Source organism: Mobula hypostoma, chromosome 1, assembly GCF_963921235.1.
Source record: "Mobula hypostoma chromosome 1, sMobHyp1.1, whole genome shotgun sequence".
NCBI lineage: Eukaryota > Metazoa > Chordata > Chondrichthyes > Myliobatiformes > Myliobatidae > Mobula > Mobula hypostoma.
The window spans coordinates 129,621,289-129,648,827 of NC_086097.1; the positions used below are offsets into that span (position 1 = coordinate 129,621,289).

General features: G+C 39.8%; 1 protein-coding gene and 1 long non-coding RNA gene across 3 annotated transcripts in view; one reads left to right on the top strand and one right to left on the bottom strand.

Annotated features, from left to right (window-relative positions):
* The window catches only part of LOC134350447 (solute carrier family 66 member 2), a 56,740-nt gene that overhangs the window by 7,480 nt on the left and 21,721 nt on the right, over positions 1 to 27,539 (top strand). The window contains exons 4-5 of one of the 2 annotated variants that reach the window (XM_063055650.1): positions 8,304 to 8,437; positions 13,120 to 13,164. In XM_063055650.1, coding sequence (XP_062911720.1) covers positions 8,304 to 8,437; positions 13,120 to 13,164 — 179 coding nt within the window. The remainder of the gene's footprint in view (positions 1 to 8,303; positions 8,438 to 13,119; positions 13,165 to 27,539) is intronic. The other variant, XM_063055659.1, reaches the window with a different exon arrangement.
* LOC134350455 (uncharacterized) overlaps positions 1 to 27,539 on the bottom strand; it is a 35,490-nt gene that overhangs the window by 3,744 nt on the left and 4,207 nt on the right. The gene's annotated exons all lie outside the window — the stretch shown is intronic.

The window sequence follows — 27,539 nt, forward strand, 5'->3', positions numbered from 1 at the left end:
TACCATGATAATCTTGCTGATAAATACCATAAATTTAAGCTGTTCTATTCGTCAATTTTTCACTATGGGTTCTCATCAGTCTGCTAAAAATGCCCCAGAATTTTCTGAATGTTCCTTGAGGGGGTGGCACTTGGCACTGAGGGTCTAGGCCCAGTGTTGCAGAATCAGCAATTTTTGCAGTATGTATAGCCACAGACATTACGCAGAACGCATGCGTAAGATCCCTACTTACAGTTAACATTTTTTGTAGCTTGAGAAATTCAAAAGCAGTAAGTATCTGGTACATTCAAAACTAGAAAATTGAAGTATGTGTTAGTCTTGGAATCAGAATGATGATTTTTAGGTTACTTACAAGTTAAACAGAGCCACTGCATCACACCTGCAGTGACCCAGATTCTATTCTATTCTGTTCTGTCTGTGTGGAGTTTGCACATGCTCTCTGTGACCATGTGGTTTTCTCCTGGGCTCTCCAGTTTTCTCTCACAATCCAAAGGCACATTGTTTAATAGGTTAATTGAACACTATAAATTGCCCCTGGTATAGGTAGGTCTGTGGAAGGAGAATTAAGGTTGAATTGATCCACACATGAGTGGAAGTGGGTTGCAGAGAACCAAGTGGGTGAATGTGTTTAATGGGATCGCTCTGATAGCTAGTGTATACTTGATAGGCCAAATGGCTCCCTCCTATTTCATGTGAAATGTGAGGTAAATTGAAGTAACTCTGAGGTAAAATGAGGCAAATATGAAATTCTTAGTGCTGATGACCTGATATAAAAAAAATATTTCCTGGTTCTGGATGTGACTGGCCACCCCTAGTTTCCTTTTAAAGGTGGAAGTGGACTGTGCAATCCTTCTGGTTAAAGTTATTCCTATGATGCTGTTGGACCTCATCCACTGGGCTGTTTTCCCATTGATTTAAGTTTTGTAGTTCTTCGATGCTACAGCCAGACAAATGCTAACGGAAGGTTACTCACTCTTGCCTCACCTCTAGAATTCATGTTTGGATCAAAGAAGTAGTGAGGTCTGAAGTTAATGAGCAGTTTATTGGTGAGTCAGTAAGAAGTATGACCAGTATCCATGGAAGAAGGCTGGTTTCCTAGATGTGCTGAGCTGTACCTACAACTCTGCCGTCATGGGCAAAACAGTTTCCATACCAAGCCATGCTGCATCCAGACAGGATGCTTCCTATGGTACATCAATTAAAAATTGGTGAGGGTTGACAGGGATGTGGCAAATTTCTTTAGCTTCCTGAGGAAGTAGAGATATTGGTGAGGTTTTTTGGCCGTGGTATCTATGGGTGGACCAAGACAGGCTATTAGTGATGTAAATTCCCTGGAACTTGAAGCTCTCAACCTTGGCACCATTGATATGGATGAGCGTGTGCACTGCCCAACCTCTTTCTCCCCCCAAAGGTCAATGATTAACTTTTGTTTTAACACTGAGGACAAGGTGTTGTCATGACGTCATGTTACCTGGTGCTCTATCTCCTTCCAACACTCTGACTCAGTATTATTTGACATATGGCTCATTATGGTGTTACATGTTATATAACTGAGCAACTTTCCCCATTGTCAGGTAGAGCTTATCTAGAGGTATAGCTAGCTATTGAGTGCGTCTTCAATACTACCGTGCCTATAAAAAGTATTTCCTCTCCCTCCCCTCCCCCCCCAAGAAGTTTTCATGTTTTATTGTTTTACAACATTGAATAACAGTGGATTTAATTTGGCTTTTTTGACACTGGTCAACAGAAAAAGACTTGTATGTCAAAGTGAAAACAGATCATTACAAAATGTTCAGTAAATCTTGTGTTTATTCTGTGGGAGCCACGGAACTTTTTTTTTGCTTGAATGCTGACTACTTGCGAAGTGGAAAGCATTAGAAATAACTCCAGTTTTCTGACACTAAATGCCAGGCCTGTCTCTAAACAGCAATTTTAATTTGTTTTTGCAACATTACAACAGTTTCTTCACGGACATTTTCTCAAGGTAAACAGTCAATTGGCTCAAATTGTTTAGCAGTATGTTACAATACAGTTTGATACAATTTGTAGCATAGGAGTTGGTATCTTTTCCCATTATATTGATAGTAAGTGCTTTTGACTTGCCATTAATTGTCCAGAATTTACTGGCGAACTAAAATTACTGAATGCCCTATTAATGAAACATCAGATTTGAAGTGGCAAGCTAGCATTACGCACTTCAGCATACATCAATATGTCTGAACAGTCACATATGCTAATGTGCATAATAGTAGCCTGCCAGTATTATGGCGGGCTAGTAATATTGCCATGTTATTACAAAAACTCACAGTGAGTCCCCTTGGTTAGCATAGGATTTCAAAGTCAAGTTTAATTTGAGTTGTATAGAAACAATACAAATTTTAAATCGATAAAGGATCTGATTGGTAGGGGTTGCAAGCTAAATTGTATGTGACCTGTCAGAATTAGAATTGAAAATACACATCGACTAAGATGTTAACTGTCCTGTGCTATCACCAGTGGGATCATCAGTTGATCTGCCACCTGTCTTCAGGAGTTTTGGCCCACTTATGATCAAGACTCCCTCGAGGTGGTGGGCCAGCAGTGCTAAAGCACCACCTCCCACTGATGAGCTCAAAAACTTGGCATCTGCCTCTATCAGAGTTGTTGGTCGCTTCCATCCAACAGATAGTCTACTCTTCAGGTGTCTATGCACCTACTGAAGGGTTTGCAAAAGATGAATACACTGTCTGACTATCCGCCCCTCTGGATGTACTTGGTCCACACCCATGATGATCCTGTCTCTGCTGCCCTGCTGGTTGACTTGATCTTTCTTCTAGTGAAGCCAAGGTCACGCAGCCATTTCTGGAAAGTGAACGCAATAAAGCCATGGCAACCTGCTTCGATTGGATAGCATGAGACCTTCCACCCTCTGTCTCTGCACTCTGATCTTAATTCTGCATACTTGGTTAACTTGCGCTCATGGGCTGCATCGATGTTGTCTTCCCAGGGGACTGAGTTCACCAGTAACCACTTCCCTACTGGTGTCAGACCATACGATTATATCTGGACGCAATGTGGTGAAAGCTATTTGCTCCGGGAAACTGCCTTTCCCATCCAGGTCAGCCTTGACACACCAATCATTGGCTGAAGAAAGTATACATCCATGCTTGGTGTGCTAACTTAATATTTCATAATGGGAAATGTAGTACTATTCAACAGAACATGCCATGTTGTAAAGCTGTTTATTTTAATTAATTGTTTAAGATATTGTGGGTCTAGTGTCTCAGCAACCAGTGCAGTTGATGCCTTATTTAAAATTTACCAACTTGGGAATTAACTGGGAAACTTTCTGGTACCAATCCTACATGTCACTGACAAATTGCTGTCACTCACAGAGAGGTTGAGAAATCTTGCATAACCACTGAATTTTAATGAACGAGACATGCGAGAGCTCTTAAAAAATTATAAAAGGATTTAATCAGCTGAATGTAAAGAGCATACTACCGCTTGAATCCCTAACCCTAACAAATGAAGAAGAAACTCCCTCACTTAGAGAATATTTAGAGTGTGGAGTTTACTTCCATATGGAAAAAGTAAAGTTGGTGTAACTTCCATTTAGGGAAGTTGGGAAAACAAAGAAGAAAATGAATACAAATAATGTAGTGGTCAATGCTGGTGGGATAAAGTGAAGAAGACTGGCGGGTGGTTTGTGTACGGTAGAGAGAGACTGGCATACAGCAGTTAATGCTGTCATCCATAGTGAGTGGAGCCCTAGCTACGTATCAGCTATTCCTGCACGTCTTCTTTCATACCCTTGCCTCCTGGACAGAACAAGGATTCTCCTGTCGTCACTTTCCGTTCACTAGTCTTCGCAGTGAACAGGTTGCCTTTTCCAGTTTCTGCTGCTTTCAAAGAGTGGCATGTGGCACCACCACGCACATCATCCCCACCCCTCCTCTTTTGAAGGGACTATTCTGTTCATGACTCCCCAGTCTGTTCTTTATTACAGCACTTTCCTATGCATCTGCAAGAGATGCAACACAACGTCCTTTCACCTTTTCACTTCCTGCCTTCCAGGGACCCCAAAAAGTCCTTCTAGGTGAAGCAGAAATTCACTTGTTCTGATGTTCTGCATTCAGTGTTCATATTGTGGTCTTTATATTGGAGAAACCATTGGGTTATTTCTTTGTGGAGCACCAACATTACTCAAGTTCAGTGTCCACAGTGATAAATCTGAACTTCTGTTACCTCCAAGCTAATTCCTCCCTTGCACCAACAACCTCCCACCCCCCAGACCTGTCGATCTGTGGTCTGTTTCACTATTATTACAGGCCCGTTGTAAGCTTCAGCAGTAGCTCCTAAACTTTGACCCAATCTCTGATGGAAATACTAAATGAAAACAGAAAATGCTGGAAAATACAGCACTATAGAAAGAGAAACTGAGTTGGTGTATTGGGTTGAAGACCCTTTGTCAGATCTTGTGCATCAGAATGCATGAAGCTTTAATTCTGGAGCGATAAGTCATTGTTCTTCATCAATAGTTTTCTATCATAAGAGTGGATATAATCTCTGATGACTGGTCAGTGTTCAATTTCATTAGTAACACAGAAAATGAAGCACAGAGCAGACATGGACAGACATTAGCAGAACAGGCCATTTTAGACTGGGTATTGAGCAATGAGGAAGGATTAGTTAGCAATCTTGTCGTGCGAGGTCCCTTGGGTAAGAGTGACCATAATATGGTGGAATTCTTCATTAAGATGGAGAGTGATATAGTTAATTCAGTAACAAAGGTTCTGAACTTAAAGAAGGGTAACTTTGAAGGTATGAGACGTGAATTAGATAGACTGGCAAATGATACTTAAAGGGTTGACGGTGGATATGCAATGGCAAGCATTTAAAGATCGCATGGATGAACTACAACAATTGTTCATCCCAGTTTGGCAGAAGAATAAACCAGGGAAGGTAGTGCACCTGTGGCTGACAAGAGAAGTTAGGGACAGTATTAATTCCAAAGAAGAAACATACAAATTAGCCAGAAAAAGTGGCACACCTGAGAAGTGGGAGAAATTCAGAGTCCAGCAGAGGAGGACAAAGGGCTTAATTAGGAAAGGGAAAAAAAGATTATGAGAGAAAGCTGGCAGGGAACATAAAAACTGACTGTAAAAGCTTTTATAGATATGTGAAAAGAAAAAGATTGGTTAAGACAAATGTAGGTCCCTTACCGTCAGAAAGAGGTGAATTGATCATGGGGAACAAGGACATGGCAGACCAATTGAATAACTACTTTGGTTCTGTCTTCACTAAGGAGGACATAAATAATCTTCTGGAAATAGTAGGGGACAGAGGGTCCAGTGAGATGGAGGAACTGAGGGACATTCATGTTAGTAGGGAAGTGGTGTTAGGTAAATTGAAGGGATTAAAGGCAGATAAAGTCCCCAGGACCAGATGGTCTGCATCCCAGAGTGCTTAAGGAAGTAGCCCAAGAAATAGTGGATGCATTAGTGATAATTTTTCAAAACTCTTCAGATTCTGGATTAATTCCTGAGGACTGGAGGGTGGCTAATGTAACCCTGCTTTTTAAAAAAGGAGGGAGAGAGAAACCGGCGAATTGTAGACCGGTAAGCCTGACATCAGTGGTGGGGAAAATGCTAGAGTCAGTTATCAAAGATGTGATAACAGCACATTTGGAAAGCGGTGAAATCATTGGATAAAGTCAGCATGGATTTGTGAAAGGAAAATCATGTCTGACAAATCTCAGAATTTTTTGAGGATGTAGCTAGTAGAGTGGATAGGGGAGAATGAGTGGATGTGGTATATTTGGATTTTCAAAAGGCTTTTGACAAGGTCCCACATAGGAGATTAATGTGCAAACTTAAAGCACACGGTATTGGGGGTATGGTATTGATGTGGATAGAGAATTGGTTGGCAGACAGGATGCAAAGAGTGGGAATAAACGGGACCTTTTCAGAATGGCAGGCAGTGACTAGTGGGGTACCGCAAGGCTCAGTGCTGGGACCCCAGTTGTTTACAATATATATTAATAACTTAGACGAGGGAATTAAATGCAGCATTTCCAAGTTTGCGGATGACACGAAGTTGGGCGGCAGTATTAGCTGTGAGGAGGATGCTAAGAGGATGTAGGGTGACTTGGATAGGTTAGGTGAGTGGGCAAATTCATGGCCGATGCAATTTAGTGTGGATAAATGTGAGGTTATCCACTTTGGTGGCAAGAACAGGAAAATAGGTTATTATCTGAATGCTGGTCGATTAGGAAAAGGGGAGGTGCAACGAGACCTGGGTGTCATTGTATACCAGTCATTGAAAGTGGGCATGCAGGTACAGCAGGCGGTGAAAAAGGCGAATGGTATGCTGGCATTCATAGCAAGAGGATTCGAGTACAGGAGCAGGGAGGTACTGCTGCAGTTGTACAAGGCCTTGGTGAGACCACACCTGGAGTATTGTGTGCAGTTTTGGTCCCCTAATCTGAGGAAAGACATTCTTGCCATAGAGGGAGTACAAAGAAGGTTCATCAGATTGATTCCTGGGATGGCAGGACTTTCATATGAAGAAAGACTGGATCGACTAGGCTTATACTCCCTGGAATTTAGAAGATTGAGGGGGGGATCTTACTGAAACGTATAAAATTCTAAATGGATTGGACAGGCTAGATACAGGAAGATTGTTCCCGATGTTGGGGAAGTCCAGAACGAGGGGTCACAGTTTAAGGATAAAGGGGAAGCCTTTTAGGTCCGAGATGAGAAAAAACTTCTTCACTCAATGTGGTGAATCTGTGGAATTCTCTGCCACAGGAAACAGTTGAGGCCAGTTCATTGGCTATATTTAAGAGGGAGTTAGATATGGCCCTTGTGGCTAAAGGGATCAGGGGGTATAGGGAGAAGGCAGATACAGGGTTCTGAGTTGGATGATCAGCCATGAGCATACTGAATGGCAGTGCAGTCTCGAAGGGCCGAATGGCCTACTCGTGCACCTATTTTCTATGTTTCTATTGACACTATTAAACCTGCGTGAATAAGTAACAGTTAACTTGTTTTTGTCCTATTGATGCCAAGCAAGGATTGGGTCCAGCAAGACTACTTCTAACCACTTGCTTTTGATTTTCAATAATACTACCAACACGGAGTCCACCACCCTCAACTTCTTGAAGGTCACGATTCACTCAAAATCAAGCATTGTGGCAGTACTGTAACTGCAAGTGCAGATCAAAGACTGTGTGCCCCGTAACAAATGACTGTCCTTCTGACTCCTGGAAGCCTTTCCACCGTCAGCAAGCCACAAGTTAACAGTGTGGTGGAATGCTCACCAGTTATCTGGAAGAGTGCAACTCCATCACCAATTGAGAAGTGTGATACCACTCAGACGAAGTCACTTGTTTGATTGGGAATTTATCCACCACCTTGAATATTCATTCCCATCACGTCCAGCACACATTGCTAGTGTTTCCATCTTCCTGAGTTAGTTGCCTAGACTACTCCAATAAGACCTAACCAGTGATTCTACCACCTGAGAAGTCAAGTGTACTGGGTTCATGGGAATGCCTCGAAGTTCCACACCAATCTGACCAGGAACAACCGTTACAGTCACTTATATGCATGGTTTTGTAAACTCGCGAACAACCCCTCTGTGGATATAAATATTCCTAGGAACATAAGGCAACATTACAGGAGCAAATTAACAACAGACGCTGTTTACTATAGTTTGAGTAATTGGGATTGATTACTTCGGGGTCCCTTGCACTATCCAGACTAAATAAGTTGTTTAAATGGGGCAAAGAACTTTCTCACCATCCACTGCTGAAGTAACAAACTAGCACAAATAGTGCTCATAGTGGTAATATTATTAGTGAATATTAAGCTTATTAATGTTAAATTATTTATTATACTTTAAAAAACATTCTGTAGGTAGTAGTTAAAAATGGAATCCTAGTTACTGAGTTTGGAGCCATTTCTGGATTGTAAACCCTATGTGATTTGAGGCTGTAGTGTATTACCATTTCTTTATGGCTGACTCTAAATCTTGAACTGCCTGCTTAACAATTTTGTTGGGAGCATCTTTACCAGAATGATTACAGCAGTTCTTTCTTTCAGGCAACTGGGGATGGGCAATAACTAATGACTTTAATATTTGCATCCTGTTAAATAGAAAGGTGCATAATAGTTTGAAGTTGGCACCATTAACGCATTTGAGGGAAGACATTGTACATGAGGCAGAGGGGAATGGAGGCCCAAAATTACCTGTTCTTTTTTGAGATGAAAATAGTTTGTACAGTTCGAAGTGTGAATCTAATACTTTCTCTGCTTAAGGTTTGGAAGGTACTTTGAGCCACCCCTCTTGTTACAAAGTATTACCATGATCATTACCATGTTAGTGATGTTGAAGCTATGTACAGCTGTCCGAATGACCAATGAACACACGACACGACGCCGTGCCTTTTCAGGTTAGTGTTACTGTAATAAAATGGTGGTAGTCAATAATATAAGTACTTTATTGATCCCGAGTGGGAAATTACAGCATCACCATTTAAAAACACTTAGCAATAATAATTAATAATAAATATAAACTAAAAAAGTACAGATTAAAATGCACAATAATTTACTAATGTGCAATAATAATGTAGGAAATAATAAAACAGAGATCATTGTACTATGATGTGTGTTCTCCCGTTGCACAGAGATGAACTGTTGTATATGATTACTGCATTTGATAGTGTATTTGTTTTATCATGAAAAATATTTTGTGTAACAAATTTAATTGAAAGCAGCAATTTAAATAAACTTGTACTTCTATTAAGTTTTAACAATGTTTTAATTTTAGTTCCTGATTCCATAATGATTTAATCACACATTGGGTAGGGAGGAATTCATTTTGAATAAAATGCTTGCCTTATCTAGCCCATCTGTGTATTTGTAGTTAACACACTTGCTGTGAGGTCATTGGATGTGTAATTTAGGCAAATAATTTAAATCAACTACCAAGACATGAAAAGTATGAAGTTTTATTATTAACTTAAACACAAGAGGTTCTACAGATGTTGGAAATCTTGAGCAACACACACAAAATGCAGGAGGAACTCAGCAAGTCAGGCAGCATCTGTTGAGGAAAATAAACAGTTGATGTTTTGAGCTGACTCCCTTCAACAGGACTGGAAATGTGAAAGGTGCAGAAGCAAGAATAAGACAACTGGGGGAGGGGAAGGAGTACAGCTGGCAGGTGATGTATGTGAGACCAAGTGACGGGGAGGTGGAAGGGTGGGGAAGATGGGATGAAGTGAAAAGCTGGGAGGGGATAGGTGGAAGAGGTAAACGGCTGAAGGAAGAATCTAACAGTACAGTGGAGCATGGAAGAAAGGGAAGGAGGAGGGGAACTAGAGGGAGGTGATGGCGAGGTGAGGGATGAAAGGGTAACCTGAATGGAAATGGAAAAGTGGGGGTGGGGGGGAGAAATTACTGAAGCTTAGAGAAATTGATGTTCATACTATCTGGTTGGAGGTTCGCCAGACAGAATGTTAAGTGTTGCTCTTTCAATTTGAGTTTGGCCACATTATAGCAGTAGAGGAGGCCATGGACAGGCATATCAGAATGGGAATTGGGATTAAAATGGGTAGCCGCTGGGTACCCTGCCTTTTGTGGTGGAACGAGTGAAGGTGCTTGACTGAGCAGTCCCCGAATCTGCATTAGGCCTTGCCAATGTAGAGGGGACCGCACAGGGTTCACTGAATATAATAGATGACCTGACCTGACAGACTTGCTGGTGAATTGTCACTTCTCCTGTAATGACTGTTTAGGGCCTGAACGGTGGTGAAGAAGGAGGTGTATCCAGCACATTATTCTCCGTAACTTCTGACATCTCGAATGGGATCCTACCACTAACAACATCTTTCCCTATTCTGCCTACGTGACTCTGTGTGATCCCCTTGTCCACTCATCGCTCCTCACTGATCTCCCTTCTGGCACTTATCCCTGCAAGCATAGCAAGTGCAACACTTGCCCCGATACCTCCTCCCTGACTACCATTCAAGATGCTTCTCTTTTACATTGGTGAGACCAGACGTTGACTGGGGGAAACCACTTCATCAAGCACCTTTGCTCTGTCTGCAGCAAAAGGCAGATTCTCAGTGGCTAACCATTTCAATTCCTTTTCCCATTCCCATTTTGGCATGTTTTTCCATGGTTGTCTCTACTGCATTAGAAGCCCAAACGGGTAGGAGGAGCAACACTTCATATTCAATCTGGCTAGTCTGATGGCATGAACATCAATTTCTCTAATTTCTGGTTGTTTCTTTCCCCTTCCCTCCTCCTCTCTTTTTCATTTCCCATTCTGATTTCCCCTCTCACCCCTTCTTTTCTCCTTACTTGCCTGTCACCTCCCTCCGGTGCCCCCTCCTCCTTTCCTTTCTTCCATGGTCCACTGAGGTCTCCAATTAGTTTGCTCTTTCTTCAGCCCTTTTCTACCTCCACCTATCACCTTCCAGCTTCATATTTCATCCCCACTCCCTCATCCGCCCAAGTTCCATCTCACTTGTTAGCTTGTTCTCCTCCCCCTCTGGCTACCTGCTTATTCTGGATACTACCCCTTTCCAGTCCTGATGAATGGTCAGAGCCTGAAACATTGACTGTTTATCCCCTCCATAGATGTTGCCTGACCGACTGAGTTCCTCTGGTAATTTGTGTGTTTATCACTAACTTTACCTTCCAGCACATCTCTTTACTGTTTGAAGCCATTCTCTCCCTTTTATAACTTGTCCTCTATATCTAATCAGATATATTTGTAGTATTGACCATATGCATTGCATTCTGTTTTAACTAAGTCACAGGAGAAAACTCAGCCTGACATGGCTAATGAGGTAAATATGTTGCCAACTTCTCAGCTTCTAAATCTAAGCAGCCAATTTGTTGTCATTTGGGGGAAGAAGGAGGAAGTTGCTGCTGATATTTGAGCCTAAACAAAAGATGTGTTATTTTAACAAAAGGGTGTTCCATCAACTAGTAAGTTTTAAATGTTAATGAGTTGATTTTTGTTTAGTATCAATGGTAATTTGTGCAAATTAGACATTCTACAATTTTTACTTCTGTTGAATAAGGTCCCTGATTCTATTGAAATTACGCTAAATCATCAGTTATCCTGATGCTTTGCGCTTCGCTGTTACAGATATATACAGCTTTAAGTGTTGGGCGGAAATAAAATTGACTTAAAGTAATTCTGGATACAGATAAATATGTGCTTTGCACCAGTTTTTATAAAACTGCACCTAACTACTAATTGTTTCCCAGGAGATTATTATTATTGTTTTATTATTGAGATTCCATATTGAGCTACCGGCCCTTTGAGCCACACAGTGCAACAACCCCTGAGTCATCACAGAACAGTTTACAATGGCCAATTTGCCTACCAACCAGTGCATATTTGGACTGTGGAAGGAAACCGGCTCACCCAGAGGAAACCCACACAGTCAGGGGGAGAGCATACAAACTCCTTACTAGCAGTAGCGGGAATTGAACCCAGGTCACCTGTACTGTAAAATGTTGTACCGTCCCACTACACTACTGTGCCAAAATTGTTTGGTACAAAACTTTCTAAAAAGAAACATAAGACTGTCAGCATTCTGTTTAATGGCATTGAGTAATGGGATTAATTTCCTCAGATTGAATTCTATTTGTTATCACATCTGGACAATATTCCAACTTTTGTAATGAGACAGATTTTTAAAAGGGAGGACTTGGGAATACAGTCTGTGTATCAAATGAGACTGATCCTAATTCGAATGTTAATGTGTAGAATCCAAGAAGAGGAGAATGGGGATGAAATGATCTAAATTAATTTAATATTTTCCACTGGTGCTCTGTCTTCTGGGGACTCAGTGGTGTACAATGTTTTTGTATGTCTTCCATCCCATTATGTACCTCAAATATTTTATTCTACCAATGGGCAATAGTATAATTTTGCCTGTCCTTGTTCTTAATGAATGTAAGGGCTTTTGGGATGTTGAATGATAATCAAGAGTCTGTTCTGAATCTTACTGAAGAAATTCTGTCTAAGGCCATTTGTGACACTGTGGAGTTTAACTTGCTTTGGACTAACCAACTTATCCTGTACAACTGAGCATTGTACCTCAAACATTGATTTGAAGGGAAATCCAAATATTAATGCTTATAGTGCAAGGAAAATACAGGGTTGATTTTCTATATGGGTATTTCCTGAGAATGATTGGAGGATGGCCTATATTTGTTGGATTGGCTAAATGCCGTTTGGGTATTTTATATGAATCAAGAAAATGATGTCTGTTAATATTAAACAAAGATACGTCTGAATTTGTGCAAGATGGAGGTGGCTCCATTCAAGTTGCTAAAATTGTATATCCATACTTAATGGTCTCGTACAGTGCTGCTTTGTACTTTAGATCTGATTAAAGAAAGAGTGCATTGTCTTAAAAGAAAATTTTAATTTTTATCCTGACACTGTTAAAGATTGAGATTTGGCTTTACTTAAAGATTCACTTTATTTGTCACATGTACATTGAAACAGCATACAATGAAGTGTGCTGTTTGCACCAACGACCAAAACAGTCTTAATATGTGTTGGGAGCATCCTACAAGTGGTATCATGCTTACAGCAGCAACATAGCATGCCCACAACGTACTAAGCTATATATCTTCGGAACTTGGGAGAAAACTGGAGCACCTGGTGGAAACCCATGTAGTCATAGGAGAATGTACGAACTCCTTATAGACAGCAGCATGAATAGAACCCTGATCACTAGCACTGTAAAGCTGTACACTAACCACTATGCTACTACGCTGCAATGATAAACATGTTGGCTGCTTACTCTGTTTTCAGTTTGGTAAAATAACACAATACAGGAGCCATATCATGAAAACTCAACTATTAAAGCCAATTACAGATTTAAAGAGGAGATAAATAGTAACTCCTAGTCTTGAAGAGGGATGTAGGTGATGGAGAAAGCAGGGACTGAAAAGATTAACATTCAAACATTCTTTACTAATCTCTCTGCTTTGCCAACAAAGTAGCACTGTGCACTGGTCACTGTAAAATGCTGGGCTGAATCAAAATCAACTTGCTTCTTGTTCTCTTTTCTTTTGGGCTATTGATCTAACATGTCAGACTGTAAAGATGAAGAAATCAGAACTCCTAGGAAGTTCTTTCTGGGTATGTATACATGTATGTAGCATGCAATTATCTCAGATTCTTTCCATAGTGTCACTCTGCCGCTTGCCTTTCTCCAATTAATTTTTTCTTCTATTCAATGCATGTTTGTTTTGGTGTGGTGTGCAGTGCCTTTTCATTGGAATGGAGGAGTGTTTGCACATGTTGAAATAAATTGGGTGAGATTGAGTAATTAAATATCATATCCTTGTATATGCTTATCACCTTGATCAGGGAATATTGAACATGTATGTGTACAACTTTAATATATAAAAGATTTGCACATTTCAAGATAGCTATATCCATACAGTCTCAGCCAAAAATGGTAAGTGTGTTGAGAATAAAAGGCTGAATTATTTTCACTTCTGGGAATAAGTAGCAAGTAAGTCTTTTAATTAACATTAACATAGTATAAGAGTTCCTAATAGTGTGACAGTACCTCAGCTGTGCAGGGCTAATTAATATTTGAAATCTTTAAACTTTTACAATTGCAGCTCCAAAGAAGTATTCACATGGCTGTGTGTGAACCATCCTGTGTAAGCAGGCTCATGTTTAGTTAGTGAGGAAAGTAGGTTCGTTCCTTTGCTTTTGATCGTAACCATTTACAAAGGTGGAGTCTGCCAAGCGTTTAATCCTGCCTTGGTGCTTGGGCTGGTTTTACATGATTCTTACAGTTGCCAGACCTGCTGGTTATTCAGAACATATTTTGTGATCCATTCAGCCAAGATGTTAGTATTAGATTATCATTATTACTATTATAACATGTACTGAGATACAGTAAAAGGCTTTTGTTCTGCATGCAAACAGACATCATGTCATATGTTGAGGTAGTAAAGAGAAAACAATGCAGAATATAGTGTTGAAGTTAGAGTGGAAATGCAGTGCAGGTAGATAAAGTACAAGGCTCAAAATGAAGTAGGTAGGAGTTCAGTAGTTCATTTTTTTAAGTGTATGAGAGGTCGATTCAAGAGTCTGATAACAGTGGAATAGAAGCTGTGTTTGAGTCTGGTGGTTCATGCTTTCAGGCGACATCCAATCCTGATATTTTACATAAATGGAATGATTAATCGGAAGAATATAATTCCTTTATTATCTATACTATTTAAAAGCACAAGATTTAATCATGGTACAATGCTCAGCAAATGTATATTCTCACTTGTAGAAGTTTAGGAAGAATTATTAATGGACTGTCTTTCAGATGTGTAAGTTTTGTGTTCTGTGCCATGTTAGGTAAAATACTTATTAGTTTTGCCTAGTTTAAATATAACTGGGTAGTTATATAATATAGATATTTTACTCTATTTGATAAATTATAATTTAGTTTTTTGCCTGATATCATGGCTTTTTAAAAGTAAGAGGTAATGAGATTTTGGTCCTGTAGGTGTCAGTGTTTGATAGTGATTACAATAAATTGTAAGATGTATAACTTTTAAAAAGGTACAGCAAATATGAAAACTGGTAATGAGAATTCATCAGTTTATTAATATGTAACATTATTCTGAGTAATTTTTCAGAAAAGATGTACATTACTACTTGCAGCTAAAGTGGTTTTAGTTTAAAACTAAACACAATGCCTCAAATGACAAAGATCACTGACCTAGGTATGGGTATACAGCTAGTAACTTCATGCTTTTGCAGTTCTATATATTGGGCCTTGCAGCGTGGGACACATTCTTTCACAACTTTAGAGAAGAAACTAAACTGAACAGAACTTTCAAAGTAAAATACTGCTTTCACTTTTATAACTTTTCTAGTAAAAAAAATCTTTGCAGATATTTAAGTTAGGCCCAACTACTGGAGTTTTGCCATGCAAAATCTTAGACCTTAAGTGCAATCCCCACCCTTTTTGCTCTCCTCTTGAGTTCCAGTTGGACTGTAAACTGTCAAAAGCGTCATGCAGTATTTTGCTGATATATATATTTCTAAGGATTCGTGTCTTTCAGGTACTACTAAGATCTGAAAATTGGCAGGTAGGAAGCAGGCATATTTTGGGCAAAGAGAAAAACAGGAGTGCTAGAAAGTTAAACCCTATAGAATATTCTTTATTTCTGCATAATTATGACCTAAAATGTGATCAGATCTTCATGCAAGTCCTAAAACTAGATAAAGAGAACCCAATTAAATAAATAACACAAAAACATTGTACTTGTTTATTTGTTTATTGAGAAAAATTAACTAATATTGCATGTATCTGTTGGAAAAAGTATGTGACCCTTTGCTTTCAGTAACTGCTGTGACGCACTTGTACAGCAGTAACTTCAACCAAATGTTTTCGGCAACTGTTGATCAGTCCTGCACATCAGCTTGGAAGAATTTTAGGTGATTCCTCCCGACAAAACTGCTTCAACTCTGGAATGTTGGTAAGCTTCCTGACACAAACCGCTTGCTTCAGGTCCTTTCACAACATTTCTCTAGGATTACAGTCAGGACTTTGACTCGGCCATTCCAAAACACTAATTTTCTTCTTTTTAAACCATTCTATTGTTGATTTACTTTGGTCTTCCGGATCATTGGCTTGTTTCATTATCCAACTTCTGTTAAGCTTCAGGTGTTGGACTGCTTCCCTGACATTCTCTTGCAAAATGTCTTGATACAATTTTGAATTCACTATTCCCTCCTTGATTGCAAACTGTCCAGGCCCTGAGGCAGCAAGGTGGCCCCAAACCACAATGTTCCTTCCACCACGCTTCATAGTTAGGATGAGGTTTTGGTGTTGATGTGCAGTGCCCTTTTCCCTCCAAACGTAGCAATGTGCATTTCTTCCAAAAAGTTCAACTTTTGCTCATCTATCTACAAAACATTGTCTCAGAAGTGCTATAGAGCATCCAGATGGTCTTTTGCAAACTTGAGATGTATAGCAATTGTTTGTTTGTTTGTTTTTTTTTTGGAGAACTGTGGTGTCCTTCCATGAGCACCATTCTTGTTTAGTATTTTTCTTTTAGTGGATACAAGAACAGAGATTTTAGCAAGTTTTTGAGAATTCTGTAGGTCTTTTGAAATGTTTTTGTAGCCTTTTCCAGCTTTATGCAATTCTTTTTCTAAGGTCCGCTGAAGTTATTTTGATTGAGACATGGTGCACATATGGATCTTTCTTGAAAAGAGTAGGCTGTGTCAGTAACCTGACTTGTGTGTCTTTTTTATAGGGCAGGCACCTCTACAACCCACACCTCCAATCTCATCTCATTGATTGGAACACTCAACTCTAAATAGCTTTTGTAGAAGGTATTACCCCAGAGGTTCATATACCTTTTCCAACAAATATATGTAATATTGGATCATTTTTCTCAATAAATAAATGAACAAGTATAATGTTATGCATTATTTATTTAATTGGGTTTTCTTTGTCTACTTTTAGGACTTGCATGAAGATCTGATCACATTTTAGGTCATATTTATGCAGAAATTAGAGAAAATTCTACAGGGTTCACTAACTTTCTAGCATCACTGTAAGTTGCTTATACCTGCAGGGATTGGCTCCTGTTCAAATGAAAGTAAAAGGCCTTTGCTTGAGATCCTCCTTGTCGTAACGTAATAAACACTGCTTAGGAAAAAAAGAGTTTAGTAGTATGCAGTTGGATGATAGTATTGCATATATTAATCAAAAATTTAGAGTCGTTTGGTACAAAATCTGGCTCTCTGCATTGCCATCTTTAACCCTGAAGCTGCAGTCATATTTTCTACTGTCCCTGCATCCACATCAGCTCCTCACAGCTTGTACCACTAACCTATACACTTGGTAATCTACAGTGACCAGTTAACCCGTCAGTCTGCATGTTTTGGAATGTAGGAGGAAGACCATGCAGTCAAACATGGAGAGATGCAACCTCCACAAAGGAGGTTGGAGCTAGAAAGTACTGTTCCTTTATATTAAAGTTAAGAATGGGACAAAATCAGAGCATCACAACTTCTGAAAATCTGAAGCAAGACAGGAAATGCCTGCAAACACAAAAGTTTGGTGAGCACCTGTGAAGTGAGAATCAGAGTTAACATTTAATGTTGATGAACTGATGAAAAAAAACACTGAAGATTTTTGAAGATTTAGAAAGAGGAAAGGGTAAAAGGAAAGGTGTCATAGGATAGATTGAATGGACTACAGAATCTGTCCATGCTGTTGGTAATTTCCAACATCCATTTTCTATTCCCGATATTCAAAAGCCTGTAAACTACAACTAAAACATTCATTTGCATATCTAACATTCTATTAGTGACAAGGATAATTAAGCCTGACACGTAATTAACTCTGTGGCTGGAGAATGCTGGTGGTACTTTTATCTGTGGTTCACATAGGCTAATTCTATAGAGATCAGTTTCCAGTCTCTTTACAGCTATATGCCTTTCATTTACTGGAACATGGTTATTATTGGCATCTTAATCAAACTCACTTAGTGTGATAAGGAGAACATTGTTATTTCTGCTGATGTTTAATCATAATTCCCTCTAAACTGAACTGTCAAAATCCAGGCATTAAAAGGGAAGCTGTTTAAAACTTTATAGGAATAGATAGAAATTTAATTTTTAATATAGGTTCTATTTTGCCCAATATGTAATTTTAATTTGTTGCTGTGGGATGTATAAATGTGCTTTGTTTTATTCCTGGAATTATGTTTGATGAATTGGCCATGCTTTAATTTCTAATAATGAAAGTAATTATTACTTCATATAATAAAAAAAATTTCTGCAGGTGAACTTGTCTGAGTTCTGCAGTACAGGATATCATATAATCATATAACATATAACCATATAACAATGACAGCACGGAAACAGGCCATCTCGGCCCTTCTAGTCCGTGCTGAACTCTTACTCTCATCTAATCCCACCGACCTGCACTCAGCCCATAACCTTCCATTTCTTTCCTGTCCATATATCTGTCCAATTTAACTTTAAACAACAACATCGAACCTGCCTCAACCACTTCTGCTGGAAGCTCATTCCACACAGCTACCAATCTCTGAGTAAAGAAGTTCCCCCTCGTGTTACCCCTAAACTTTTGCCTTTTAACTCTCAACTCATATCCTGTTGTTTGAATCTCCCCCACTCTCAATGGAAAAAGCCTATCCATGTCAACTCTATCTATCCCCCTCATAATTTTAAATACCTCTATCAAGTCCCCTCTCAACCTTCTATGCTCCAAGGAATAAAGACCTAACTTGTTCAACCTTTCTCTGTAACTTAGGAGATGAAACCCAGGCAATCTTTTAGTAAATCTCCTCTGTACTCTCTCAATTTTATTGACATCTTTCCTATAATTCGGTGACCAGAACTGTACACAATACTCCAAATTTGGCCTCACCAATGCCTTATACAATTTCAACATTACACCCCAACTCCTATACTCAATTCTCTGATTTATAAAGGCCAGCCTACCAAAAGCTTTCTTCACCAGCCAATCCACATGAGATTCCACCTTCAGGGAACTATACAACATTATTCCTGGATCCCTCTGTTCTACTGCATTCTTTAATGCCCTACCATTTACCATGTACGTCCTATTTTGATTAGTCCTATCAAAATGTAGCACCTCACATTTTTCAGCATTAAACTCCATCTGCCATCTTTCAACCCACTCTTCTAACTGGTCTAAGTCTCTCTGCAAGCTTTGAAAACCTACTTCATTATTCACAACACCACCTTTCTTAGTATCATCTGCATACTTACTAATCCAATTTACCACCCCATCATCCAGATCATTAATATATATGACAAACAGCATTGGACCCAGTACAGATCCCTGAGGCACACCGCTAGACACCGTCCTCCAATCTGGCACACAGTTATCCACCACTACTCTCTGGCATCTCCCATCCAGCCACTGCTGAATCCATTTTACTACTTCGATATTAATGCCTAACGATTGAACCTTCCTAACTAACCTTCTGTGTGGAACCTTGCCAAAGGCCTTACTGAAGTCCATATAGACAACATCCACTGCTTTACCCTTGTCAACTTTCCTATAACCTCATCAAAAAATTCAATAAGATTTGTCAAACATGACCTTCCACGCACAAATCCATGTTGACTGTTCCTAATCAGACCCTGTCTATCCAGATAATTATATATACCATCTCTAAGAATACTTTCCATTAATTTACCCACCACTGACGTCAAACTCACAGGCTGATAATTGCTAGGTTTATTCTTAGAACCCTGTTTAAACAATGGAACCACATGAGCAATACGCTAATCCTCCGACACCATCCCAGTTTCTAATGACATTTGAAATATTCCTGTCTGAGCCCCTGCTATTTCCACACTAACTTCCCTCAAGGTCCTAGGGAATATCTTGTCTGGACCCGGAGACTTATCCACTTTTGTATTCCTTAAAGCGCCAGTACTTCCTCTTCTTTAATCATCATACTTTCCATAACTACCCTTCTTGTTTCCTTTACCTTACACAATTCAATATCCTTCTCCTTAGTGAATACCGAAGAAAAGAAATTGTTCAAAATATTCCGTCATCTCTTTTGGCTCTGCACATAGCCGTCCACTCTGATTCTCTAAGGGACCAATTTTATCCCTCACTATCCTTTTGCTATTAATATAACTGTAGAAACCCTTTGCATTTATTTTCACCTTACTTGCCAAAGCAGCCTCATATCTTCTTTTAGCTTTTCTAATTTCTTTCTTAAGATTCTTTTTACATTCTTTATATTCCTCGAGCACCTCATTAACTCCAAGCTGCCTATATTTATTGTAAATCCCTCTCTTTTTCCGAACCAAGTTTCCAATATCCATTGAAAACCCTGGCTCTCTCAAACTTTTAACCTTTCCTTTCAACCTAACAGGAACATAAAGATCCTGTACCCTCAAAATTTCACCTTTAAATGACCTCCATTTCTCTATTACATCCTTCCCATAAAATAAATTGTCCCAATCCACTCCTTCTAAATCCTTTCGCATCTCCTCAAAGTTAGCCTTTCTTCAATCAAAAATCTCAACCCTGGGTCCAGTCCTATCCTTCTCCATAATTATATTGAAACTAATGGTATTGTGATCACTGGACCCGAAGTGCTCCCCAACACATACCTCTGTCATCTGCCCTATCTCATTCCCTAACAGGAGATCCAACACTGCCCCTTCTCTAGTTGGTACCTCTATGTATTGCTGCAAAAAACTATCTTGCACACATTTGACAAACTCCAAACCATCCATCCATTTTACAGAATGGGCTTCCCAGTCTGTGTGGAAAATTAAAATCTCCCACAATCACAACCTTGTGCTTACTACAAATATCTGCTATCTCCTTATAAATTTGCTCCTCCAGTTCTCAGTCTCCATTAGGTGGTCTATAATACACCCCTATAAGCATCACTACACCTTTCCCATTCCTCAATTCCACCCAAATAGCCTCCCTAGATGAGTCCACTAATCTATCCTGCCAGAGCACTGCTGTTATATTTTCTCTGACAAGCAATGCAACACCTCCCCCTCTTGCCCCTCCTATTCTATCACACCTGAAGCAACGAAATCCTGGAATATTTAGTTGTCAATCACACCCCTCCTGCAACCATGTTTCACTAATAGCTACAACATCATATTTCCAGGTATCAATCCATGCTCTAAGCTCATCCACCTTTCTTACAGTGCTCCTAGCATTAAAATAGATGCATTTAAAAAACTCTCCAACTCTTACTCTCTGTTTATCCTTGATGGAGCAAACAACTTTGTTATCTTTTTCTTTCTTCTTTCCTACATCTTTGGTCTGAGTGCTCCTGATCTCTGTCCCCTGCCTATCCTCCCTCACACACTGTCTACTAGCTTTCTCTATTTGTGAACTAACCTTCTCTCTCCTAGTCTCTTCAATTTGATTCCCACCCCCCCCCCAACCATTCTAGTTTAAAGTCACCTCAGTAGCCTTCGCAAATTTCCCCGCCAGGATGTTGGTCCCCCTAGGATTCAAGTGCAACCCATCCTTTTTGTACAGGTCATACCTGCGCCAGGAGAGGTCCCAATGATCCAAAAACTTGAATCCCTGCCTCCTGCTCCAATCCCTCAGCCACGGTTTATCCTCCACGTCATTGCATTCCTACTCTCACTGTCGTGTGGCATAGGCAGTAATCCCGAGATTACTACCTTTGCAGTCCTTTTTCTCAACTCCCTTCCTAACTCCCTATATTCTCCTTTCAGGACCTCTCCCCTTTTCCTACCTATGTCATTGGTACCTATATGTACCACATATAGTGGTACCACAAATGGTACAGAGATATCTCTCTGTACCATTTGACAAGCAAGTGTTGTCTTAACCTGTAGATACCATAGGCCACCCTGTGATTGGGAGCCTCCAAACATGGGTGAATGACATCTGCCATGATGTTTCCACAAATTTTTGAGTGCTGTTTTGAGCACCTATATAAAAACTGAATTGAACCTCTGGTTTCAGATATGATGGTTCAGCCAGCTGACTATTTCAGAGCTGGTTCCAATGGATTATGGGTTCAGTCACAAGAAACGGGAGCAGAATATCTCACTTGGTCTCTTGAGACTGTCTCACTATTTTAATATAATGGTTCATCTGTACTTACCTCAATTCCTTGAATGTTTTTTTAACTATTTATCTATCTTAAATATTTCCTATGATATGGCCTCCAGCATCCTGGTTGGAGGCAATGGGAAGGTTGCTGAAAATTCTGGATGTTCATTACCCCTGCGAGAAGTCCTCTATATGAACCTCAGTTTTAAATGACTGGTGCCATTCTTTGTAGCTATGCCACTTTGTTTGTGGCTCACCCACTAGCGAAAACATCTACCCTTTATAGCCCCCTCCCTTACTTAAATAAAGTCGCTTTTCATTCTTCTAAGCGCAAAAGAATACGGACCAAGCTGTCTAGTTGAACTATGAAAGCAATCATCACATTCCAGGAATTAGCCTTCTGCACATCCTTTGTGTTATGTTTTGTAAAACTAATGGAAAGAAAAAACATGTGGAACCAGGAGATGTGTGTCCACTTCATTCTTTACTTTAGTGAGGCGCGCACTTATGATGTGGTAGCATAATGACATGTGCCATTCACGTACTTTTACATATAATAGTACATAATTATGTAAACAATGCCTAATCAATATTTACAATAGTACTCAAATATTATTGAAATATTAAATATGGAACACTTTGGACTGCTTCCAATACTAATATATTGCTTTTTAGGTACAAGGTTCAAAATTGTGCATAATATTCCAGGAGTGGCCTCAACAACACCCTGGTACAACTATAACAGAACCTATTTGTTCTTAAACTCGGATCTCTTGGTAAAAGCCAACACACTAACTACTAGTAGGAATTGCCTGATAACTTTTTGTGATTCATGCACTCAGGCACCTAAATCCCTCAGCTTCTCAATTGCAGTCTCTCTCTGTTCAGATAATAATCCACATTTTGATTCCTTTTGCTGAAGTGGATGACTATGTACTTTTCCACATGAAACTCTATTTATCAGGTTTTATTCCCTATTGCTCAGTCTTTCGCTCTAAAACTCTGTCTTTCTATATCCCATTGCAGAATCATAATGTGATTCACAATATCCCCTTCCACCTATTTTCATATCATGGACATTTCATTCCCTACTTGAGATCACGAATGCACTAGAAGATTTGGTGCAAGGCTGCTATCACATTGAAATTGAGTACTAAATCAAATTCTTTCAAAACTAATATTGTCTTTGTGATAAAAATGCACTTAAGAGTGGGAGAGTTACTGCATTTTAATCGTAGCTGAGAGAGATGAATGATGAGAGAAAAACATTTTGCTGGAACTCGACAGTTGTTGGAAATGAGATGTACAGGAATGCTGAAGGTACTAATTAGATTGGTAACATTGGTAAGGGAGGAAAAGCTGATGTAATGGTTACAGAAGAACAACCTTGCTTCAGAATTTACCAGTTCTGACATATCCAGCTTTTTCTCTTTATCTGAAAATGTTCAATTTAGTTTTGAGTCCCAACTGCTATGGTGTGCTGGACAAGCTGAAGTACTATTTCTTGAGTTTTCATTAGGTTTCATTGAAACATTGTAGAATGCGCAAGATGGAGAGCAGTGGGGTGGAAAATTAAAGTGATTGGAAGCTGGGATTACCCTGCTGGACAGATGGAGCTGTTCTGTGTCCTTTATTTTAGAGGTGACTACTTTGTGAGTGCAAGAGGCTAAATTGGAAGAACACCATAATAATAGTCACTTCACGGAGAAGAACTTCCTGAGTGGCCAAGTGGTGCTGGGGAAGGAGGTGAAAGGGCAGGAGTTGCATGGGAATGTGCTGTGAGAAGAGTAGTTGGAGGAATGAACCAAGGCATTGGAGTAGCTGTGGTCAGGTGAGGAGAAGGTGCGTATGTTGGAAGAATTTAATTTCAAGGCAGCAAAAATCATGGAGGATGATCCATTGCATATGGACAGTGGAAAGTGCAAACCCTATCCTTGCTGGGAGGAGAGGAGATGAGAACAGAAATACATAGTGGACAGGAGGCCATTGTGGCAGCACGCTTGAATGCAGCGGTGCCTATGGCTCTAACCAAAGGTGTAATTGTTAGTCCTTTGCATCTTTTTCACGATCGCAAGACACTGTTGGTTATTAGGAACACCAAGTACTGCAGGTCTTCCCCCACTAGTGAATCGCTGAATAGGAGTGGAGCTGGACTTGTGCACCATATCTAATGGACAGTGCAAGACCCTGCTGGACATTAGCAGTGTAGAACACTGCGAGTCCAATTCACTGTTTAATTAGGGAGACCGACAGTGTTCACCAATTGGGCCACCAGTGGCGGCTTTGGTTGCATTGTGGACCAGGCCCTTGTGCCTCAGGGTCACCTGTTGCAGCTGCTGAGGTAGGAGACAGGAGTTGACTATGTGCCGCTGAGTTCCACGCCGGGTTGCCGACTGGCTCTTACTATCGGTGCTACCTGCAGTGTTCGCTCAATGGAAGACGAGCTGGATTGCGTTCATCTGCAGCTGTACTGTGTGATATTAGGAACTGCCGTGGGCTGTTCTTGCAGAAACATGGCTCCAAGGCAATATATATGCACCATTAATCTACAGGCCATGAAGCTCAGACTTGGGCTATATTATTATTCTTTTTGTTATAACTGTTTTTCTGCTTCCATAATGATATGTGATACATGTGCTGTTGGTTCTGCATTTTGCACCTTGGCCCCATGAGGAACGCTGTTTTGTTTTGGCTCTATTCATGTGTGTGGCTAAATGACAGTTAAACCTGGGCTTGAACTTTAAATTGAAATACATTTCAGAAGCATTGGTGTGAAAAATGCTTATTTAATAGAACTGGAAAACCTTAGAGAATGGAATGAAGCAGGATAGGGGGGAGGTAGAGTCAAGGTACCCGTGGGAGTTTTTGGGCTTCTGATGCATATTCGCTCCTACCCTAACTCCTGAGATAGAAATGGAGGAGAAGAAGAAAGGGAAGAGTGAAGTCACATGTGGAGCACGTAAAAGTGAAAACAGTGGAATACGACAGCAGTCATAACAAAATGCTTGAATTGTGTATGATACCTACAATAAAAGTCAATAGTCACAATGACAGAACTATTGGACTGTCTGAAACACATGTGGTTCACATGTCCTCCCAGGAAGAGAATGTAGCATCATTAGCCAGTTGGACCTGTGTATATACAGGTCACATCTATCTGGTTGACTCTGAAGTGGCCTGGTAATCCATTTCCATTCAAGTTCAATGAGCAATGTCCTTCATTTAACAGTGATGCCCCGATCTAGGGAAATCAATTTAAAGAAAAACCCAAAACCCACAATTACTTTAAAAAAAAATTTTGAATTAGCATCACTAACATAGACAGGGAGAGAAATATATTAGAGAGAAACAGTTTGCACAAAAAATCAGTAAGGATTAAGCATATTAACATCAATGGTGTTAATTCAAACTTTATCTCAGTGAGAATTAATGAAGGTGTGTCCTATGATATTACTGCATAATTGGATTCCAGGTTCATTGTCATCAAAAGCACAAAGCAAAATTTGGTCGGTGTGTGGCAATGATTTGGAGACTGTAGAAGGATTTGTACTTCAGATGGTTACCTGCTTGAAAGGAGTGTCATCTCTATAACTCTGGGAGATCTGGTTGGGGCCAGTCAAAGCAGATGCTAATCTTGGTAATGTTGTTGCAGAGAATAGACATTAAATTAGGGAAATTTGTACAAGAAGCTTTGGGCTTGAATGTGCACCTAGCACCAAAGCAATGATGTTACTGCTGGATTCTTGGCTTCCTGCAAAAATCTAGTGTTCACTGTAGCAAAATCTTGTTTTCCAATTTGAGGTTGTGGTCAGGCACAATCAATTCAAGGGGACTGTTGGCATGCAGTGGCGGTCATGACTTCATATAGGTGGAACAGCCAATCCCATTGACAAATTCTCTCAATGTTCCAGAAAGAAATAAAGCAATTATTAATTAAATTATCTATTTCACAGAGCAATAAATAAAAGATTTTGTGTTGCTTCCTAGTGAGAGTGCAAGCTTTGCTTTTGATTTCCAAAAAAAACTAAGTTTGCTTTATAGACTCAATACTAGTTTAATGTACAGAATCAGTGAACAGATGGAAAATAAGTATGATTAAGATAGAAGCTAAAATATTTCAAAGACAAAAAACTAAATCAAATCCAATTTGTGGAAATATTGACATTAGAATCTATAAAAATATTAATAAAATTACACAGCTGACTGTGCCCAACTGAAGTCGACATGCTGCAGTTCTGCAGATTGCAATAGCAGTGTTCTATGTGGGTGTAATGGGGTAAGCTCCAAAGCTGCTTTTCAAATAGACTTGATTGTTCTGTATTGTGGAGTATACCTCCTCTGGGATAATGATCCAAAAGTGCAAGTGTATCTGCACCCTATAGGCTGCAGCAATGACTGGCTTCATGGCTGGGGAATCACTTTTGTGAACTTCAATTCTGAATGTTATTTGTTTATTTTTATTATTTGCACAATTGTGTTTTTTCCCCCCCCTGCAGATTGGGTATTTGATGGTTTTTTAAAAATAGGTTCTATTGGGTTTGTGGCTGCCTATAAGGAGACTAATCTCGAGGTTGTATACATTGTACTTTGAACTTTGAGTCATTGAATATATTCAAGGGTATAATAATAATAGGCATGTTAGTTTCATGAGACGATGGATTTGCGCCTTGAAAGGTTTCCAGGACGCAGGCCTGGGCAAGGTTGTATGAAGGACCGGCAGATTCCCATGCTGTAAGTCTCCCCTCTCCATGCCACCGATGTTGTCCAAGGGAAGGGCACTAGGGCTGATACAGCTTGGCACCGGTGTCGTCACAGAGCAGTGTGTGGTTAAGTGCCTTGCTCAAGGACACAACACGCTGCCTCAGCTGAGGCTCGAACTAGCGACCTTCAGATCACTAGACCGACGCCTTAACCACTTGGCCACGTGCCAACACTATTCAAGGGTATGATAAATGGTTTTTGTTTAACTAAGGAGTCTAGGGCTGTAGGAATTGGACAGGAAAATAAGGATAGGTTTATTTTAATTTCCTGGCTTAGATATCTTGTTATATCTTAAGTCACCGGCAATTTAACGTGCTTGATTAATTGTATGTCGACTTGATTTGGCACCTTCAAATATTTATGAACAAATATCACCAAGTGACTGGTTTTGCACTCTTTCATTTATTATATAGATCTAATTTGTCCAACCATATGTATCCTACAAAATGTTCAAACAAATTGGGAAAGTTGTTGGGCCCAGTGGCATATTTTAGTGCAGTACATGCTAACTTTTTAACAGACTCTTGTATTTTTATTGTTCTATCTCTAATTTGCAGCTTTAGTACATTCGTCAAATTTTGCATCTTAGGAAAATGGGATATTGTTTTTTCACTTCATTCAGAAGTTTAGTTTCAAGGGCCACTTAGCAGTTTTTGTTCTCTCTCTCTCCCTCCTTCCTTTTTGTGTCCGTCACCCATTGAACATTGTCTTGTACAATATTACTTCCTGTAAGGTCGGCTGGCGAAGTGGCAGTGACCCTTCACTTCTGGATGAGCTCAGTGCCTTTTATGCACACTTTGACAGGGAGAAATATGATATACCCATACAAGCCTCCACATCACTGGATGGTCCTGTAACCTTACTTTCTGAAGCTCACATCCAGGCATTCTTTAAAAGAGTGAATTCATAAAAGGCATCTGGTCCAGATGGCACACCTGGCTGAGCACTAAAGATCAGTACAAATGTATTCAACCTCACCTACTGAGGTCCTCACCTGCTTCAAAAAAGGAATCTATGTTTCAGTCTGAAGAAGAGCATGGTGACTTGCCTCAATTACTACCATCCAATAACACATCAACCACAATGATTGGTTATGGTGCATATCAACTCCTGCCTCAGATGACCTGGATCCACTCCAATTTGTCAACCA